Here is a 21,983-nt window from a genome sequence, read left to right as displayed (position 1 = left end):
TGCAGCTCTACTTATTCCCCCTTCTTCCTTTACAAGCAGCTCCAGATCTGTTAAGGCTATGAAGATGAGACCATCATAATATCCCTTACAGATTCAGAGCGATCTACTGCTATAAACGCTGTCGGAAATTGATATCTGCATTGGGATCTCAATGCTGAATAGTGTTTTCACCAGCAAATCATTCTGGATCCATTAGGACTATCATGATGATGGTATCTTGGTATCATTTTAAAGATGAAATTCTCTTGAATAAAATGAATCCTAGGTCAGCATCATAGACCTAACCAATCCTGAGATATCGGCATTAGTAGTAAGGACATATTAGATACTTCCTCGTCTACAAAAGTGCCACTCTGGGTGGACATATAAATATGTGGATGGCAGGGAAATAAATATTATCTACCGTATCTTTACTTTCTATTGGCAGCTTTTATACCTCATTGCACAAATAAAAGTATTTTGGTCACTTTGCCAGGATTTAAAGTTACCTTCTTTCCCCGGACCGCTGCCTGTCCCTCCATACTGTACACAAGACAGAATACCCATACCAATAAATATATAACTCACCTGCTGTAGCTGTATACAGACAGGACAGTTTTCAGTGGCGTTAACCCTTGCTGGTGTTCAGAGTCAGACTGGGATGTCTATGGCCAACCAGTGGAATTGTTTTCTAGTGGCCCACCACCAGGACCCAGTGTCAGACTGAAGGCTAAGGCTTTCTATTAATAGCCTACACCACAATTCCTTCACTGAAATCTTACATATGTGCTATCTGGCGTTACTGAGTATGTTACCAAGATACTCATTCCCTATAGTACTGTTCAGGCCCCAGTAGCTCCATGACTGGTTCATGTACAATACTGTATAGGGAATGACACCGCCATAGAACACTACACGTATGTTCAAGATTATAGTGAGGGAGCTGTGACGCAGGTAGACACACAGGGCTGCCAGACGGAAGATGGAGCCCCCCCACAGTATAATGCTCCACGTAGTATGTAATGCTCCACATGGTATATAATGCACCACAGTATAAGTACTCCACTGAGCTTCCCGACCACAGTGGCTCCACATGGTTTATAATGCTCCAAACAGTATAGTATGCTTCTAAGAGCCCCAACATAGCATAGTTCCCAATAATGGCCCCCACAGTATAATATGCTCCCCATAGCCTGCCCCCCCCCACAGTGTATTGCTTCACAGTGGCCCCCAAACAGTATAATATGCTTCCGAGAATCCCCACACAATATAATATCTCAAAGACTGAACTACTGTTGTTTCTACCATCTAATAGATCTGTCCCTGATAGTCTCCAGTCTTACTCATTACAGTTTCCAGCCTTACTATAAATCCTAGGCAGCAGGCCTCAGGTTTTGTTTTACTCAGACCTTTCCTTCACCCACCATATCCAATCACTCACACGCTCATGTCATCTCTACCTCAAAAACATCTCCAGAATATGACCCTTACTTACCAGGAGATACATTAAAGATGTTTGTTGTTGGTCCGATTCACTCTCGCCTTGACTACTTTAACTCCTTACTAATCAATCTTCCCCTTACTAAATTCTCCCCTCTACAATCTATTTTGAATTCAGCAGCCAGAATCATCTATCAGTCTCAATGCTACAGCAATGCCTAAGGTCTTTGTCACTCACTAAATTGGCTGTCTATTCATTACAGAATACAATATATACTTATCACCCTCATCCGCAAAGCTCTCCATAATGCTGTACCTCCCTACATTTCCTCCCGCAACCCTGTCTATCGTCAAGCTTGTGCTCTCTGTTCACTCAATGACCTAAGACTATCATCCTCTATTATTAAAACCTTCCATGCTCGTATACAAGACTTCTCCCAAGTTGCACCACTTCTCTGGAATGCTTTATCCTGGACAATCAGATTAACTCCCAATTTCCACATCTTTTCAGACAGGCCCATCACAATTCCTAACGTAAACTCTTCTGTAGATGAAATCCCTAAAACAAACCCTTCTCTGTTCACGCTCCCACATTACCCCATAGGATATGATGCCATTTCAGACTAACTTTATTTGTCCAGGCACCATCTGCATGTAAAGGACACAACTAGTGATGGCCCATACAGTTTTATGTTTGTATGATAGTAAAAATGGTCTGACCATTGTATAAGCAAAACTACCTCCGATGCTGCCCCTGCTTCCTCTTGTCACCCCTTCTGCCTCATACATTGAGAGCTCTTGTGAACAGGGCCCTCAGTCCCATTGTGTGAATTGACTATTTCTTCGTAATGTATCTTCTTTGTACTCGAAAGTGCTGCAGAATATGATGGTGCTATATATATAAAATGTATTATTATTATGCTCCACAGTGGCCCACACACAGTATAATAGGCTCTTCACACTGCCCCCCCCAGTATAATACTCCACAGCGGAACCACACAATATGCTCCCAGTAGCCCCACACAATATAATATGCAACCCTGCGCCCCCCCAGTATAATATACTTCCCACAGTGGCCCCTGAGGCTTCTCAGAGGGCCCCTAATATAATGCTCCACAGTGCCCCGATGTAATGCTCCACAGTGGCCCCGATGTAATGCTCCACAGTGGCCCCACATAATTTAATATGCTCCTCAGAGCATCCCCCCAGTATAATTCTCCACAGTGAGCCCACACAATATAGGCTTTCCAGAGGCCCCTCAATATTAGGCTCCACAGTGGCCCAACACAGTATAATATACTCCCTAGAGCCTCAAGTAGACTCAGGTGAATGCTTCCAAATTTGTTTTGAAAACTATTCGAGATCTTCGCCCGTTTGTTTCAGTGCTTTTATTAACTGTTCAAACTCCAAAGTATATTAATCGGAGGCCCAGGGAAGATGAGGGAATACAACAAACCTTCCTTTACCTCTCCTGGGCATCCCCACATTGCACCAGCTTCTCCTTCAGGTCTGCAGCTGCCATCTCACATTCCAATCACAGGGCATAGCGGTCACGTGGGGCATGCTGATATTATGACACCAGCCCACCCCATGTAACCACTAGGCCCAAACTCAGCAGTGATGTCCGGAATGCATGACATCAACTACAGGCCAATATTGGCCAGAAAATGACGCAGGTTGCTGGACACCACGGAGAGGCAAGTAAAAATATTTATTTTCACAGACCTCCCATGGGCAGTCTTTTCTGTTATCAATGTGGCCGGGCCTGACTCTGAGATCCCGATTCATCAGGTTCTGGATCCCTAAAGGCTAGGGGCCCACTGGGGGATACGCTGGTGGGCCAGTTCGAACCTGCTGGAATTTACTTGCTTCCTCCCAGCACATCTGCCATGCCAGGCAAATATAGCTTATGTGTCGCTCTTTGCATGCATGCTGGGGTTTGCACCCTATGTAATTATTTATACTAGGGTGTGAAGCTTCCAGTACTTTGTCTGTGTAAACTGCTGAACATGACCATAAATGGATAAGTAAAGAGAGGGGAAAAAAAGTACTTAAAGTGACCATAAATTGGAAGCATGAAATGCATACATAGTGGCCAGTAACATACAGTAATTTAAAGGGGTTGTTCAGTTTTAAACAAATATTGAGAAATAAATGTTGTTGTTTGTATAATAAAAAGTTTACAATTTTACAATATAATTTCTGTATCATTTCCTCATGGTACAGTTATCAGACATCTGCTAGGTAATAAGCTGTGAACCTGTTTGTATGGAATTGGACAATCCCTGTAACCCCTTCAGTTTCAGATAAGACACTTTTATTATGTCAGATAAACACTATTGAATAATACGTACATTTTAATATTAAGATTTAAACCATAAACATTAACAATTTATTTATTTAAAAAGAAATGCTCAAAATGTTATTCGAAACAGAATATTTTATTATAGATTTAAAACCATATTGTATACAAACAATACATTCCTTGTACTTCAATAAAAATGAATCTAGACTTTTCATACTTCATACAAAGTCTGCTGAAAGTCTAGCTATAAAGATTTTCCAGAAACTTCTGTTACAAACGAATTAATTGGATCTCCAAGCACAATAAACACAACTGATATAAAGCACAATACTGCTTCTTCCATGTCTGATCCAATAACCGTGTTATGTGGGACTCTGAAGAAAGAATGAATACTTAGTTATGATGTATGAAAATATATTTTTAATAGATAACGATTCTTACCTTTTATTATTAACTTTTATAAAATGTTTGACAAACCAGGGGCTCATCACTCAAAATCTGTAGCGATGTATGTTAAAATGGACAGTACCCATACACACAGCCCCATAGCACTGAATGGCCAAGACAAGGAGAGAAACGAGAAAAAAAAAATTGTATAGTATCACCATTTTATTCTTACTGACTCTACATCTGTGAAAAACATCAGATGTGTGAAAGGCCCCACTGACTATAATGGATCCACGTACTGTCTGATTTTTTTCACAGATAGAACACAGACAGAGTAGTAAAACGAACTGTACACCCACTGGGAACAGATTCTCTTAGATTTTGTTCAATATTTTAATTGCAAAGTATCACAGAACAAGGTGATCTTAGAGTGAGTATCCACAATGTGCAGAGTAGAGAAAATAATCCATATTGAACTGAGTGAAGTTTCAGTCCTCCGGACCTTGGTCAGACTCTACATAAACAAGTGCAGATATCATACCATTAGTGTATTATTAATATTAGAATAAATATGCCAAGAAAATCATACAGTACAATAACATATCAAAAGTAAATACAAAGAATATAATGTGTTCATTATGTCACTAGGAGAATGAAAGGACAAGGTCTAAGTCACTGTTCCACAGGAAAGTAGAATCCAGATAGGTAAAGTCATAGAAGAAATCAAAAATTTGGAGGAGGCTTACAATACCGCTTATGTAGTCATTAAACAGCGGATCAGGAAAATACATAATCAAAAGATTAAGGACACATACCATACATAAATAACACAAAGTAATCTATTCAAGTGATCAACTTAATTGTATAATTCCAAATAGTTGATCATAATGATAGCATAAATAAAAACTTTGCAAATAAAATACTGAAAATAATTTTATTGTGACCTTACAGGTTGGGACCATACTTCTGCACACAATAGCTACATACTAACACTGAGTGTAAATCAGTGTAAACACCTACATGTAAATCAGAAAAGTAGTTACTGTGTTTTGGACACTGCATTTTACAGTATGTACAATGTGGATGGGATTCTGGCTAATCTCATCCACACATTGCAGAAAAAAAATCTGCAGCAGAAAAGCTGTGATTTCAAAAACACTCACAGTATGTCAATTATACCTAAGGAAACTCTTTTTGTTTTCTAGGTATACTAGGGTCAGAAAGTCCACAGAGGAAAACTCTTTATGCGGACTTTCTGTGAAATACGGGAAAAAAACGCAATGCCTTTTCCGCATTGTTTTTTGACTGTGGCTCACTAGATGGGGTCTTAGCCTCCGGGTTTCTTTTACAGTTACATTTCATAGTTATGTGTTGTTGTTTCTTTAGAATAGAGAACTCTAATGGAATGTGCAAAATTTAACACTTTTCCTTCCCTATCTCTTGCAAAATCAGAAAAAAAAAAAACATATATAATGCTTGCAAAATCATGGTGCTATTTTTTGTACTTTTTTCCATTCTAAACTGACTCCAATATGTACAATACCAAGCAATGACCTTTGCAATGTAATTTGTTATTATTGAGACCTTGGCATATGCAAAGTTACCTTAAAGAAGCACTCCGGAATTTTTTATTCATTCATCATGTGTCCATTATCCCATTATATACAAACTCAGCTAGAATTACCTTAGTTATTTCTTTCTGTCTGAAAATTCAGGGTCTTCTTCTCCCCATTTGGGCCGATCTCAAGTTGAAGCATTGAGAATAAGGGTTCGTTCACATCTGCTTTTGTATTCCGACTGGGAAGAGTCCACATGGAGACCCCCCCCCCCGAACGGAATACAAATGCAATTGCAAGCGCTGAGCTGTAAAAGCACATGGAACCCATAGACTATAATGGAGTCCATGTGCTTGCCACGCACGAATCATGCGGACAGGAAAGTAGATGAACTACTTTCCTGTGCGCAGGATGCCTGTGGAGATCTGGTGGTAAGCACATGGACCCCATTATAGTCTATGGGGTCCGTGTGCTTTTACTGCACCAGCGCTTGCACTTGCGTTTAGTATTCCGTTCGGGGGAGGGTCCCCATGCGGACTCCCCCGGACGAAATCCAAACGCTGATGTGAACGAGGCCTAACATAGTTTTCTATTCTCAAGGGTCACCATCTCAGGCAACAGACCTTTCTGTATACCACACACCATGACTAGATGCAGAAGCCTAGTGACTAGTTAAGATAAATTTGCATATACCAATCTTAGGTTTCAAAAGCTTATAACTTTTCAGAAACAGCTTAAAAAAGCCATTACTTAAAAATCCTGATATAGCCCCTTTAAATGGAATCCATCAGCAAAATTATGCTGTATGAGCCCCACATACATAAAAAGGCCATTCAGGCACCGCTAGTGTTTAACCCCCCCGGTTTTAAAATAAAACCATAAAAACATATATGCAAATTATACTTATCGTGCACGGTGGGTGATCATGCACTGTCCGACGTCATCTTCTAGCACACCTTCCTCTTCTTTGTTCTTCTTTCGGCAACGCCCTCCGGTTCTAGCTCATCCCTAGCTTTATCGTCCTCTTCTTCTGGCGGGATTGGTTCAAATTGGTTTAACCAATACCGCCGGAAGAAGAAGAGGAAGGCATGCCAGAAGATGACGTCGGACAGTGCATGACCGCCCACCGTGCAGGATAAAAATAATTTGCTTATATGTTTTATTGGTTTTAGTGTCAAAGACGAACACTCCAAAGGCTGTTGTACCAAGGATAATCCACTTAACAGTTTTTGAAATATGTATCTCTGCTGTCACAAACTGGGCGCAACATATCAAGCACCAAAACGGTGTATTTCTGGAAAAAAATTAAAATTTTTCACTACACATTTATTTCTGCAAATTAAAATAATGCAATACTCGAGAGGAATAGTTTCTAAAATAGGGGGTCCATTTTTTTTGCCTCTAAACTTCTCCATTTTGTTGTCAATGCAGTTTTAAAATGCACATGATGCTTCTTAATTTCTGAGCCCTGCTGAATTTTTAGGCAAAAGATTTGGGCCACATGCCGGGTGTTTCCGAAATCAGGAAACAGATCATAATAACTTGAAAGCTGACTTTTCACATTGCCATGATATGGGCATGACATACTGGGCACTAAAAAGCAACAAACATAGCAAATAGTAGATGCAGGAAGGTGGGGAGGAGAAAGAGAGCAACCCCCTTCAACATTTTAACCCTGGGTCAAAAATAATAAGCATGTGTGCTAAGATACCGAATAACAATATCAACCAACAAAAATACAAATGGTGGGGATAGCACAAAAATAAGAAAACATGCGTAAAAATATGTATATTTTACTGATAACAAGTAAAAAAGTACAATAAATAGATAAAAAAAGATACAAAACCAGCGCAAAAAGTGTGAAGTTAATAACAGAGGTCTATAAGAGTAAGTAGTTATAAGATTATTCAAGGAAATAGTAAGTATACTAGAGGGTATAGAGGTAAAATAAAACACAGGGCATCTCAGCAAAATAGTGTGCCTTGAGAAATATGTATCACAAGCACCTTGAAAGACCTAATGACAGAAGAATGCAGCAAAACCGCCAAGCTATGTAGCTATAGAATATCCAATGACAAGTGCAGTACTAAACTACCAACAAACAGTGAAAACACAATGAGACTTACCCATGATAATAAATAGGAAATCCAGGACCTCTGTACCACTGACACGCACCCAAATGCCTTTGTCAAGGGGTGGTGTCAATGATTACAGGGAATAAGATATATATGTAAAATATATTGACAAACATGACAAACACGTGTCCAATAAAAGATGAGCCAATCATACTAAGCGTTATAATAATCAGTTCCCTTCATGTGTATTGCATGATATATCAGTGGGAGTGTCAGCATCTTCATTCTACTCACAATAGTTAAATAACATGGTTTGTATATTGTACTTTTTTACTTGTTATCAATAAAATATATATATTTTTATGCAAGTTTTCTTAATTTTTGTGGTATCCCCACCATTTGAATTTTTGTTGGTGGGCACTGAAATGGCCTATCTGAAAAAAAATGTCAATTCTCATTTTGCTCCATCTGCTGCATATTACATTTTTGAAAGCATCTCTGTGGTCAAAATTATCCCTATACGCTTAAAGGGGCACAGTTTCCAAAATGAAGTCACTTCTTGGTACTCTCCACTCCACCTTAGGGGAAAATGTGTCATGGCACCTGAAAATGATTCTGCCCTCCAAAAGCCTAATGACTCTCTGCATTCTGTTCTCTGCTGTGTGCCAATACAGTAGTTTTCCTCCACACATGGAGTATTTCTGCAGTCAGGAGAAATTGCATTACAAATTGTTGGATACATTTTATTCTTTAACTCTTTGCAAAAATGAAAAATTTGTAGCTAAAACAACATTTTATTGCAAAAAAATTTTTTTTTTATTTTTACTGCCCAATGTTAATAAAATCTTTGTAACAGCTGTGGGATCAAAATGCTCAGTAAATCAAAATAGCTCTTGATAAATTCCTTGAGGGGTGTAGTTTTCAAAATAGGGAAATGTTTTGGGATTTTGTCATGTTCAGGAGAAAAATGTTAGTTGGTCATTCACCTTTAAATCTGAAAAATTTGAGACTAAAGCAACATTTTATCAGAAAAAAAATACATTTTCATATCCCAATGGTAATAAATTCAGGGAAAAACCTATAGGGTCAAAATACTCACTATACCACTTGATATATTCTTTGAGGAATGCGGTCACTTTCTGGGGGCTTCCACTGTTTTAGCACATCAGGGGCTCTGCAAATCTGACATGGCGCCACAATCACAGCAAAATCTTTCTTCCAAAAGCTCATTGGCGCTCCTTCCCTTCTGTGTCTTGCTGTTAGGATGGGGTCCCGCAGGTTTCCTGTCCAGCGCACAGCACCACCTGCGGGCCAATACAACCTTCGGCGTCATGCAGTGAGCTGTATGGACTCTAATTCAATGCATTCCTATGGGAAAAACCCAACTCCTGCATAATACCAGCTCACCCAACTAGCCTATGATGGGCTGTCACTAGATGTGCTTGCAAATGAACTTTCACATTGCTACGTTCTTCCCAGCCCAAGATACACTCAAGAGTACAGTCAATGCATTCCTATAGGAAAAACCCAACTCCTGCATAATGCAAGCTGCCAGCTCACTCAACCAGCCTATGATGGGCTGTCACTAGATGTGCTTGCATATGAACTTTCACATTGCTACGTTCTTCCCAGCCCGAGATACATTCAAGAGTACAGTCAATGCATTCCTAGGTGAAAAATTCAACTCCTGCATAATAGAAGCTGCCAACTCACTCAACTAGCCTATGATGGGCTGTCACTAGATGTGCTTGCATGTGAACTTTCCCATTGCTTCTCAGCCCGAGATACACTCAAAAGTACAGTCAATGCATTGCTAGGTGAAAAATTCAACTCCCACATAATGCAAGCTGCCAGTTCACCCAACTAGCCTATGATGGGCTGTCACTAGATGTGCTTGCACATGAACTTTCACATTGCTACGTTCTTCCCAGCCCGAGATACAATCAAAAGTACAGTCAATGCACTCCTAGGTGAAAAATTCAATTCCCACATAATGCAAGCTGTGAGCTCACCCAACTAGCCAATGATGGGCTGTCACTAGATATGCTTGCATGTGAACTTTCTTATTGCTACGTTCTTCCCAGCCCGAGATATACTCAAGAGTACAGTCAATGCATTCCTAGATGAAAAATTCAACTCCCACATAATGCAAGCTGCGAGCTCACCCAACTAGCCTATGATGGGCTGTCATTAGATGTGCTTGCATATGAACTTTCACATTGCTACGTTCTTCCCAGCCCGAGATACACTCAAGAGTACAGTCAATACACTCCTAGGTGAAAAATTCAACTCCCACATAATGCAAGCTGCGAGCTCACCCAACTAGCCAATAATGGGCTGTCACTAGATATGCTTGCATGTGAACTTTCTTATTGCTGTGTCCTTCTCAGCCCGAGATACACTCAAGAGTACAGTCATTGCATTCCTATGGGAAAAATACAACTCCCGCATAATACAAGCTGCGAGCTCACCCAACTAGCCAATGATGGGCTGTCACTAGATATGCTTGCATGTGAACTTTTATTGCTACGTTCTTCCCAGCCCGAGATATACTCAAGAGTACAGTCAATGCATTCCTAGATGAAAAATTCAACTCCCATATAATGCAAGCTGCGAGCTCACCCAACTAGCCTATGATGGGCTGTCATTAGATGTGCTTGCATATGAACTTTCACATTGCTACGTTCTTCCCAGCCCAAGATACACTCAAGAGTACAGTCAATACACTCCTAGGTGAAAAACCCAACTCCCGCATAATGCAAGCTGCCAGCTCACCCAACTAGCCAATGATGGGCTGTCACTAGATATGCTTGCATGTGAACTTTCTTATTGCTGCGTCCTTCTCAGCCCGAGATACACTCAAGAGTACAGTCAATGCATTCCTATGGGAAAAACCCAACTCCCGCATAATGCAAGCTGCCAGCTCACCCAACTAGCCTATGATGGGCTGTCACTAGATATGCTTGCATGTGAACTTTCTTATTGCTACGTTCTTCCCAGCCCGAGATATACTCAAGAGTACAGTCAATGCATTCCTAGGTGAAAAATTCAACTCCTGCATTAATGCAAGCTGCCAGCTCACCCAACTAGCCTATGATGGGCTGTCACTAGATATGCTTGCATGTGAACTTTCCCATTGCTCCGTCCGTCTCAGCCCGAGATACACTCAAGAGTACAGTCAATGCATTCCTATGGGAAAAACCCAACTCCCGCATAATGCAAGCTGCCAGCTCACCCAACTAGCCAATAATGGGCTGTCACTAGATATGCTTGCATGTGAACTTTCTTATTGCTGTGTCCTTCTCAGCCCAAGATACACTCAAGAGTACAGTCATTGCATTCCTATGGGAAAAATACAACTCCTGCATAATACAAGCTGCCAGCTCACTCAACTAGCCTATGATGGGCTGTCACTAGATGTGCTTGCATATGAACTTTCACATTGCTACGTTCTTCCCAGCCCGAGATACACTCAAGAGTACAGTCAATACACTCCTAGGTGAAAAACCCAACTCCCGCATAATGCAAGCTGCCAGCTCACCCAACTAGCCAATGATGGGCTTTCACTAGATATGCTTGCATGTGAACTTTCTTATTGCTGCGTCCTTCTCAGCCCGAGATACACTCAAGAGTACAGTCAATGTGTCAGGATACGGAGTCGCCGCGGTCTCCTTGCTGCGCGGCGTCTCCCTGGGAGACGTGTTAGGAGTTCTATTGGGTGTGCTTAGGTCATTAAGGGTTAATCTTTTCCTTGCCTTCAGTCTCCATGCCGTTAGCCATCAGGTGTGTTCTCTGCTGCTATTTAAACTCCACCCAGGCATGGATCCTTGCCAGCCATTCAATTTGTGTTTCCTGGTCCCCCTGCTCAGTCTGATTCCCTGTCTGTTTGTATTCCATATGTTTCTTGGTTTTTAGACCCGGCTTGTATTTTTGACTATCCCTTGTCTTTTGATTTGGTACCTTTTATTATATCTCCTGGCTTGACCTCTTGCTCGTCTGACCTCGTCTTCTCTTCTGTGTCTTGCTGGGACTTGTGGTCCTCCCTGGTTCCATGCTGTTTAGTCTTTTGTTTTGCATTGCATTTACACTGTGCTTTCTGTTTAGGTGTGACCCCATGACTCCAGTCCCTAGGACTTTCAGGGCCTCCTCTCCCCTTATCCTAGCCGCCGGATAGAAGGTTAGGAGCCGTGGTAGGCGCACTTCAATTAGGAAGTGCATTGGTCTGCCTCATCTCAGATACTACAGCATAGTTATAGCTGCAGGGCCTGCGACCCCTTTTGTCATTAGTTGCACAGTGTTGCTTTCCCAGCTGTGTCACTTTGCACTGCCTGACCCTTACTCCAATCCTTACACAATGCACTCCTAGGTGAAAAATTCAACTCCCACATAATGCAAGCTGCGAGCTCACCCAACTAGCCAATGATGGGCTGTCACTAGATATGCTTGCATGTGAACTTTCTTATTGCTGTGTCCTTCTCAGCCCGAGATACACTCAAGAGTACAGTCAATGCATTCCTATAGGAAAAATCCAACTCCCGCATAATACAAGCTGCCAGCTCACCCAACTAGTCTACAATGGGCTGTCACTAGATGTGCTTGCATATGAACTTTCACATTGCTACGTTCTTCCCAGCCCAAGATACACTCAAGAGTACAGTCAATGCACTACTAGGTGAAAAATTCAACTCCCACATAATGCAAGCTGCGAGCTCACCCAACTAGCCAATGATGGGCTGTCACTAGATATGCTTGCATGTGAACTTTCTTATTGCTGTGTCCTTCTCAGCCCGAGATACACTCAAGAGTACAGTCATTGGATTCCTATGGGAAAAATCCAACTCCCGCATAATACAAGCTGCCAGCTCACTCAACTAGCCAATGATGGGCTGTCACTAGATGTGCTTGCATATGAACTTTCACATTGCTACGTTCTTCCCAGCCCGAGATACACTCAAGAGTACAGTCAATGCATTCCTATGGGAAAAACCCAACTCCCACATAATGCAAGCTGCCAGCTCACCCAACTAGCCAATGATGGGCTGTCACTAGATGTGCTTGCATATGAACTGTCACATTGCTACGTCCTTCTCAGCCCGAGATACACTCAAGAGTACAGTCAATGCATTCCTAGGTGAAAAATCCAACTCCTGCATAATACAAGCTGCCAACTCACTCAACTAGCCTATGATGGGCTGTCACTAGATGTGCTTGCATGTGAACTTTCACATTGCTACGTTCTTCCCAGCCCGAGATACAATCAAAAGTACAGTCAATGCATTCCTAGGTGAAAAACTCAACTCCCGCACAATGCAAGCTGCCAGCTCACCCAACTAGCCTATGATGGGCTGTCACTACATATGCTTGCATGTGAACTTTCTTATTGCTGCGTCCTTCTCAGCCCGAGATACACTCAAGAGTACAGTCAATGCATTCCTATGGGAAAAATCTAACTCCCGCATAATACAAGCTGCCAGTTCACTCAACTAGCCTATGATGGGCTGTCACTAGATGTGTTTGCATATGAACTTTCACATTGTTACGTTCTTCCCAGCCCGAGATATACTCAAGAGTACAGTCAATGCATTCCTAGGTGAAAAATTCAACTCCCACATAATGCAAGCTGAGAGCTCACCCAAATAGCCTATGATGGGCTGTCACTAGATATGCTTGCATGTGAACTTTCCCATTGCTGCGTCCTTCTCAGCCCGAGATATACTCAAGAGTACAGTCAATGCATTACCATGGGAAAAACCCAAATCCCGCATAATACAAGCTGGCTTATACTGGAGTATATATGGTATATATTTCACCACATTTTCTCTTAATTCTTGTTAAACGCTTATGAAATTAAGATATTTCGTATATACTTCTTTTGACTTATATAAGGGCTGGAGTTTTGAAAATGGGATGAGGGTTTCAAATACAGAGGCCTTTCAAAACCCCTTTAGAACTGAATTGGTTCCTTGAAAAATGGGTTTTGGAAATGTTCTTAAAAATTTTGAAAATTGCTGTTTGACTTGTAAGCCTTATAACATCCAGAATTAACGGGTGAATAAAGTTTGATGCCACCATAAAGCAGAGATATGAAAAATTTGATTTATGAACTTATTTTGGTGGCATGACTATCTGTAGGAAAAAAAAAAAATTCCACCAAATTTCCTATTTTTTCAATCCAAGCACCACAAATTACAGAAAAATACCCACTGCAGAAATACTTCAATTTCCAACAGTCACGTTTTTGGAAATTGCGGTAGTATGTCAATTTTATATATACGGAAATGCTGGCGGTTTCCATATAGGTATAATTGAAGAAGAAAGTCAGCAGAGGAAAACTCTGGACTTTCTGTGAAAAGTGCTGCGTACGTAGGGGGCCGCAGCCAAAAAGTGATGTGAAAAAACCATGGTGGAAACGCGTTAGACTCAACGCCATGTGTGTCTGTATTAAAAATAAAAAAACATTTATACTTATCCAGTGGCTGTACTCCAGGCATCTGTGCAATTCTTCAACATCACCGGCTTCTCTTAAAGGCGACAGAGAACTAGAGATGAGTCAGATAATACATCACACTTATCTCTATCTAAATATAATGATTTATTTTTGAATAATACGGTTGTGGACAGTGTTGCGACAGGTCTATTTGGGACACTAAATCTTTGATCCATAAGTACCTGTGGATGGTTTAGTATCTCAAAGGCTACTGACAGTTTCCATAAGGCTATATTTCAGGAACAGAGGCACCAATTCAAAAAAGTAAACACCTTTGATTAAATTGACCCGAAACTATCTATCTGCAAGTCTGGAATGATATCCTGGGTTCTAGTGACAGATTTCCTTTAACTATTTCCAAATCTGCTTAAAATAACTTCTATGGTACACAAGCAACACATTTTTGGACGCCCAAAGTTCATAAATTGATGAGCTATGAATATCCTTTTAAATGTTTGCTGTACTGTCCTGTTACAATAGAAACCCATGAGAAGCTAAGGCCACAGGTTGTGAATAACAGAAAAAACAATGTGTAAAAAATGCAACAAAAATGCTTGTGTTTTCAGATTTTATTCTGCATTTCATATTTGTGCTTTGTCCATATAAGTGTATGAGGAAAACACAGCATTTTCGCAGGTAAAAAATGCTGTCTTTCTAAAAAAAAAAAAAAAAAATGTGGATGAGATTAAATAAAATCTCATTCATTTTGCTAGCTTTGTAAAATGCAGTGTTTTTCATGCTGCGATTCTGTAGTTCAAAACCACTATATTTCCATAGTATGTAGCCTCAACCAGATATTTTTCCTTAAAGCAGCAAGTGGGGTTACATACAGTTTAATCAAAATGTGTACTAGGAACCACATGAATAGTTTTGAACTATTTTGAAAAATAGCAATAGATGAAAACTGGATGGCAGGTATGTTCTCTCCCTGTTCAGTAAAGTCTGCTCTGTTGTGGTGACCTGTGGTGTTGTGTTGGTGACCTTGTATGATAGATACCTCATATTAAATACAATGTAAATACTGTAATTTTAAAATAGTACTTGAAGTTTTATATACTATGTCATATTTGAATAGTACAGGTGAAGGTAATAGAATGTCTGTTATTTCTCTTTTTCCGTGATCAAATCTGTTGAGGTCTATTCAGCTGTACGTTGCAGACAACAGAAGTTAATGGAGAGAGATTGGGGAAGAGGACAACAAGCTCCTGAGGCACACAATAAGCAGATGAGGAGACCTGGCTGCACCATACAGCAGATGATTCATATCCTCACAAAGCTTTATTACCGGTTAGCTCTGTTGTGATTGCAGACAGGTCTCTCTATCTGTTTCCCTCCATAGCACTCCAGTGTCTTGTTTTAATGAAAAATGAACTGGTGTACAAATTTTTGTATGTAAGGGCCCTTTCACACGGGGCAAAATGTCGCTGTTTATGGCGCCGAATTTACCACGCGTAAAAAAAGCATCCCATTGATTTCTATGGGTGCCGCTCGCTTTTTTCTACGCGTGGTAAATTCAGCGCCATAAACAGCGCCATTTTGCCCCATGTGAAAGGGCTCTAAATGTGTAAGAAAATCCCTAGATGATGATCAGAGCAGGAGGAGGGAAATGAGTGAAGGAAAATGCATTTTCTTTAAAGAGGACCTTTTACCATTTCCAACAAAACCAGCTCTCTCAATTAATAGGTGCCCCCTTCACTGATTTTAGACATTTTTTCTCTAGCCCCCACCACTCCCGAGCAATCAATGCTGCTCTGTATTGTCAGGAGAGTGGTGTCAGGCAGGCACGGGCAAGGGGTGTCATCTGAGCTCTGACACTGGCTGCCTCTGATTGGAGCTCTGAATCACACCCCCTGCCTGACACTGCCCTTCCGACACAAAAGAGCTGAAATAGTGCATGTTACTCGGAAGCAGTGATGGAGCTAGAGAAAAAATTCTAACTGCACTGGAATCAGTGAAGTGGCGCTTATTAACTGATGCCAAGAACTTGCCAAGAACTGGTGAAAGGTCCTCTTTAAAAGAGTATATTACAAAGGTTGTTACTTTCACCTGTGTTATTGATTTATGAAATATAAAATATTTATTTAATTTTTAAATAAATAGGATAAAAGTTTAGTTATTCTATAAGCATTTTAAGAATTACTTTATTTTCAACCTTGGCACATGGTCAATAACTATGTAACCACCACATTGGTTTCACCCTGCTGGATTAATATACTGTAAAACATTGTCTGTTGTTCCAGTGGAAAATGACATAATTAACAAATGCAGTCTTACGGAGTTCCCATTAGCAGGTAGAAGGTCAAAGCAACAATCAGAAGAAGGCAGAAAGGAGAAGAGAAAGTCTGGTAGGCTGCTGAAGGCATGAAAATATCTTCATAACGGTAAATGCTGACTACGTGCTCTGAAACTGGAGGTGAGTCAATATCATGACGTGTTATTGAGCCTGGAAAGTTATAAAAAAAATATTTTTAGATATAAGTACATGCATCTTTAGTGAACAGAGGCATTGACATTTTGTGAACCTCCCCAATTCAACACTATATTATGAACCTTTTTAGTTTCAAGGATATTTATTAAATGTCAAAAACAGAACAAACATACGAACCATAAGAACACTCAGAAGATCAGTAAAAAAACAGCAAAACATATATAATACAAGGAAATAATAATGAATCCAAAGTTATCACACCTGTAGGAATAAAAAGTGTAAAATGGTGAAAAAAACATTAAGAAACACAATGGGAAAGGAGAAGAGATGAACAGCACCATAACGCATAGATCAGATGGCAGGGTGGGAGATCCTGCCTAGGGAAACGGGTATGAGCACAGCACTTAATCCTATTACCTATTTATTGTTGAAGACAGATTGGCAAACCTGGGATGTTGTACCCTGGGGTACAATCTGGGGTGCAAACCCTGTCAAAGAGTGGACAAATATCAGAAATGGTAGTTTTAATCTTTTCATGGAGCATGTCAACTCGCAAACAACATCTGTCAACGAGAGACTTGACCATTTCCATTCAATGCAATATGAATTAATGCAGCCATTAGAATGTACTGGAGTAATTTCTGAGGGTTTAAGGATAAGAAATGACTTTCCAAAAAGTCGTTGCACCATTCTGTGTCTAGCTACCAAAAAAGTGATGGGCTAGAGGACAGGTCCACCAAATATGGAGAGTAGTGCCTAAGGTATTATAGCCTCTAAAGCAGAGAGGTGAGACCATAGGGAAAAACTGTGTAGTCTATGGGGGATCAAATAGGTCTTATGAAGATTTTTTAAAGAAGGCTCTATAAGGTTGACCTGCCAACTGCCTTTGCTAATGGATGTGTTACAATCAATCCACTGAGCTAGAGTTAAGGTCCTGTTCCCAGACCAGCATAAAGTCCAATTTGGTTTCAGGGGCATGGCGTTTAATATACTGCATATATAAAATTGAAAGAGCCCCTATCTGTATACAAACATAATCTCTCAAAGCTTGTGGGGGAAATTTCTGGATTAAGTGGAGTGAGGGAACGTAGGAAGTGAAAGACCTGGTTAGTCCTGAAAGCCTCTGAAGGAGGCGGAGAATATGTATTAATGAAATATTCTTTGATGAAGACCTGCCAGTGACAGAGGAATGCAATGAGCCAGACAAACAAAGACCTCAGGAGGTAGGCCAGGAGGGAAGAGGGGATTAAGAAACATGGGTACTAACGGGGAAATTGGGTTTTGCAGCCTATAACTAAACCCTCTGACACGATTACAACATATAATCATATTATCTTAGCAGTCAAATTGTATGAGATGCCCACCACAAGGTCCAAAGTAAGGTTTGTAGGGAAGTCAGGGCCACCAGCGTTGACTCTAAGGTGACCCATTGTGGGCAGGCCATTTAGTTATAGATCGGTCATAGCTGTGAGAACCTAGCAGCAACATAATATTTATAAAGCAGAAGGACCAATACCCCACGCAATCTCTTATGAAATTACATAATACACCTGCAAATACGTGGTCATTTAAACACCCATGTGAAATAGATTTCCTTCCTTAGGTTAGCTAGGGAAAAACTGTGTTTGTCGCACGCTGCCCGCACGAATCATGCAGACAGGAAAGTAGATTGTGAACTACTTTCCTATCCTTATGATCCCTGCGGAGATCTGGCGGCAAGCACACAGACCCCACTATAGTCTATGGGGTCCGTATGCTTTCACTGGCACACCGCTTGCAGTTGTGTTTGGTATTCTGTTCGGGGGGGGGGGGGGGGGGGTCCTCATGCAGACTCCCCCGGATAGAATAACAATGCATGAATGAGGCCTTATCAAACTATATATCTGCCCTACTCTTACATCTAATATTCAGAGAATTGGATTTGAATAATAAGTTGATGAATTGAGGGATTGGTTCCACGTCATATTTTATAAGTGGACACTTTTATTTTCATTTAGGAACTCTTTGTATTTATCATTATGATAGATGCTCCTTTATTTCACTTTTAATACTAAACTTTGAATGTATTTATGGGTGGTTGAAAATTAGGACTTTAACTCTTTGTGGCCCCCCACTTTTGGTAGATTCCTCTTAATTTACATAACTTTGGGATATCACAAGTGAGCAGCCCTTTCTTGTTTCTTTTCTTGTCCTTCCCATTCAGGATATAGGCAGCAATATTTGCGAAAGTTGCCATATATCTGGCAAATACAATCCTATTGTCAGTTTAAATCACGTTTTGGGGTCTAGTTTGTTATTTTATATTCTTTTTCATTACTAAAAGTTAAGTTTTAGATATATCTTTACCAAGGGACTTTGTAGCTTTCTAGCTTAGAATTTTCTATATTCAAGTCCTTTATATATCTATTAGTCTTGCAAGCTGTGTGTAAGAGCAGGTCTCGCCCACCCCATCACTGCTCTGCAAGTACATTATAACTATTCAGAGCAATAGTATATGGAATGGTATGATGGGGAAGGGGACTATTACCTCACTATTACTGTAATAGTGCTTCCCACAGGTAACAGCATTACTTATGTGGGGGGACTATAACCTGTGTGTGTTTGGGGGGAAGGGGGGGCACTATTACAGTAACAGTGCCCCTCCATAGATAATAGCATTACTTATGGGGGGGCTGTTACCTGTGCGGGTGGGACACTATTACTGTAATATTGCCCCCCATAAGTAATAGCATTACTTATGTGGGGTAGGGAACTATTACCTGTGAGTGGTGCTATTAGAGCACTGTTACAGTAATAGTGCCCCCCACAGGTAACAACATTATTTATGTGGGGGGGAGCTATTACTAATGGAGGGGGGCACTATTGAGTAGAGTACCACCGCTCCATTGATACAGACCACTCAGGAGACTTGCATTCCCTTTTTAGGCTAATGTTCCAAGTAACAGGCCGCAGCAAAAAAAACGCTGGGGGCAAAACTGCGTCATCAATGCATTGAAGTTTTTCACAGAATGTCCGCAGAGGTGTCCTCTGCAGACTTTCTGCTTCCATTATGCTTATAGGGAAACTGCTAGCATTTCCGTAGGTATAATTGACATGCAGCGATTTCCCAAACCGAAATGGTTTTGGAGAACACCGTGTTTTCACTGTGTATATTTTTCTGCAATGCGGGGATGAAATTTGCAGTAACTGTAAAACGCTGCATCGTTTCCATCACAATCAAACCACGGCGTTTGAGCCACATCGGGCCCCAGCCTAACATGGATATTTTAAACTTGGTTAAAACTCAATGTGTTTCTCACCTTGAATTGCAGGGCCCCAGGCAAATAGATAATACCAGCTTAAATGCAAATCAACAATTGTTTCATCTCTGGGAACATATACAGGCCTTTTGAAACGACACGTGACACGGTTACTTTCAAATATGCCTTCCTCATCTCTGGCTGGATTCCTCTGGATCTCTTTAGCCCACTGGCCAACATTGTAAAAGTGCTGTATGCGTACCCTTCCATTATCATCATGGACACACGCCATGACATCATCCCCTCCCTGCAACAGAAACCTTTAATTAGTCAGTATCTATAGTCATGTATTAGTTTACATAATTAAACAAGAGTTATAATATCAGCAAATAAGGGTCATTCATTACAAGAGAAAATTATATAGTTTTTCAATATAATGCATCAATTCTCTGTGGTTTTTCAAGACCTCTGCTTGCAGTCTTTTAACTCCTTAAGGCTGTGGCCCCACGTTGTGGAAGAGTGGCTGCAGAAAGAATGGGAAATATATAAGACGTTCTTATACTTCTACATTCTGCTCAATTCACTACTGACTTTGGCTCAAAAAACAACTAAATCTGTGGCAACAAAAGTTCTGCAAAGTGGGGCCACAGCCAAAGGCTATAAGGCCCCATGTTGCAAAGTACATCTCTTTTGTTGCAGATTTTGTTGCGGCTTTTTGAACCAAAGCAGCAAAGAATGGCTACAAAAAGAATGGGAAATATATAGGAAGCTCTTTTACCATTTGCTCAATACACTCCTGGCTTTGGCTCAAAAAAATGCAACATAAAGACTGTATGAAGAAAAACATTGCAGCCGGCTGAACGCTGTGTGCGGTTCTCCGTGTGCACAGGAAAGGCGGCTGCTTCCGCTGATGTGATACCATGAGTTGTATCCACTGTTCCTGCTGCTGTGGGATGAGCTGGGAGAGTGGACCCCCTGTCATATATACGATGCTTGGTGTATGCACAGCGAGCATCTCCCAAGCTCATCAGGAAGAACAGTGGATACAACGTATCGCAGCGGCGTCAGCAGCCGGCATTCCTGTGCACACGGAACATCGTGCACAGTGTTTAGCCTGCTGCAATGTTTTTCTTCATACAATTTTTGTGTAGAAAGATTATTATCATATTATTGGGGGATGTCTTACTTTTGGTGGTGGTGCTTATATTAGGCAATTCAACAAAACCTTTGCTATGTCTTACTTTCGGGGGATGACTTATTTTCAGTTAATCTCCCCATGTCAACTCAAAGTGATTGTAAGAGGTCGATCCTTTATTTTGGTGCTGGTGGGCGTGTGGTGTTGTACTGAGGCATAACCTAATAATGAGCAACAACCATTTTCCTTTAGGAACAACTTTTTTTGTTACAGATTTTTGAGCCAAGACCAAGAATAGATACAAAAGGAATCAGAAATATATAGGAAGCTCTTATAATTATACCTTCTGCTCAATCCACTCATGGCTTTGGCTTAAAAAAAAAAAAAAAAAAAAAAATCTGCAACAAAAAAAGCTGCATTTCTGCAACGTGGGTCCTTTCTCAAGTGGAGTTTTCATACTGACAACCTATCCACAGGATAGGTCATCAGTATGTGATCTGTGGGGGTCCAACATGTGGACCCCACGCAAATCAGCTGTTCCAACAGACTCTAGGCACTAAAACCTGGTGCAGTGGATGGAGAGAGCACACAGACTTCTTTATTCAAGTAATAGGAGCAGCGAAGTAGCCCCGTACACTCTGTATTAGTGGTTCAGGGGTTGCGTTTATAACTTGAATAGAAGCAGCCTGCACACTCTCCTTGACCACTGTACCAGCTTCTGGCAACTAGAGGCAGCTGGAATAAGTCACATACTAGTGAATTATACTGTTTTCTAAATGAGTTGTGCTGGATCACAACTGCCAGAGCACACACTGTCACCTTTTGCCACTACCCAGGGCCACCACCTAATATAAAGATTAAGGCCCCACATAGCAGTCTCCAGCAGTTTTTCCCACTGCGCTTTTCATAGAAAGTCTGCAGAGGTTTTCTGTGCTGACTTTCTGCTTCCATT

The 21,983-nt window shown here is 40.8% G+C and overlaps 1 protein-coding gene across 2 annotated transcripts in view; it reads right to left on the bottom strand.

The window, feature by feature from the left end:
• Positions 1-4,497: 4,497 nt before the first annotated feature.
• Positions 4,498-21,983, bottom strand: part of FRRS1L (ferric chelate reductase 1 like) — a 54,966-nt gene continuing 37,480 nt past the window's right edge. Inside the window, exons 5-7 of one of the 2 annotated variants that reach the window (XM_075272205.1) lie at positions 19,957-20,203; positions 16,504-16,672; positions 4,498-4,625 (exon numbers count right to left, since the gene is read on the bottom strand). In XM_075272205.1, coding sequence (XP_075128306.1) covers positions 4,619-4,625; positions 16,504-16,672; positions 19,957-20,203 — 423 coding nt within the window. In that variant the 3' untranslated portion in view covers positions 4,498-4,618. Of the gene's footprint in view, positions 4,626-16,474; positions 16,673-19,956; positions 20,204-21,983 lie in introns of those variants that run through there. The other variant, XM_075272206.1, reaches the window with a different exon arrangement.

Source organism: Leptodactylus fuscus, chromosome 4 (genome assembly GCF_031893055.1).
Source record: "Leptodactylus fuscus isolate aLepFus1 chromosome 4, aLepFus1.hap2, whole genome shotgun sequence".
Taxonomy (NCBI): Eukaryota; Metazoa; Chordata; class Amphibia; order Anura; family Leptodactylidae; genus Leptodactylus; species Leptodactylus fuscus.
Note: the sequence above shows the minus strand (reverse complement) of the source record. Positions and strands in the feature narration are given on the sequence as shown.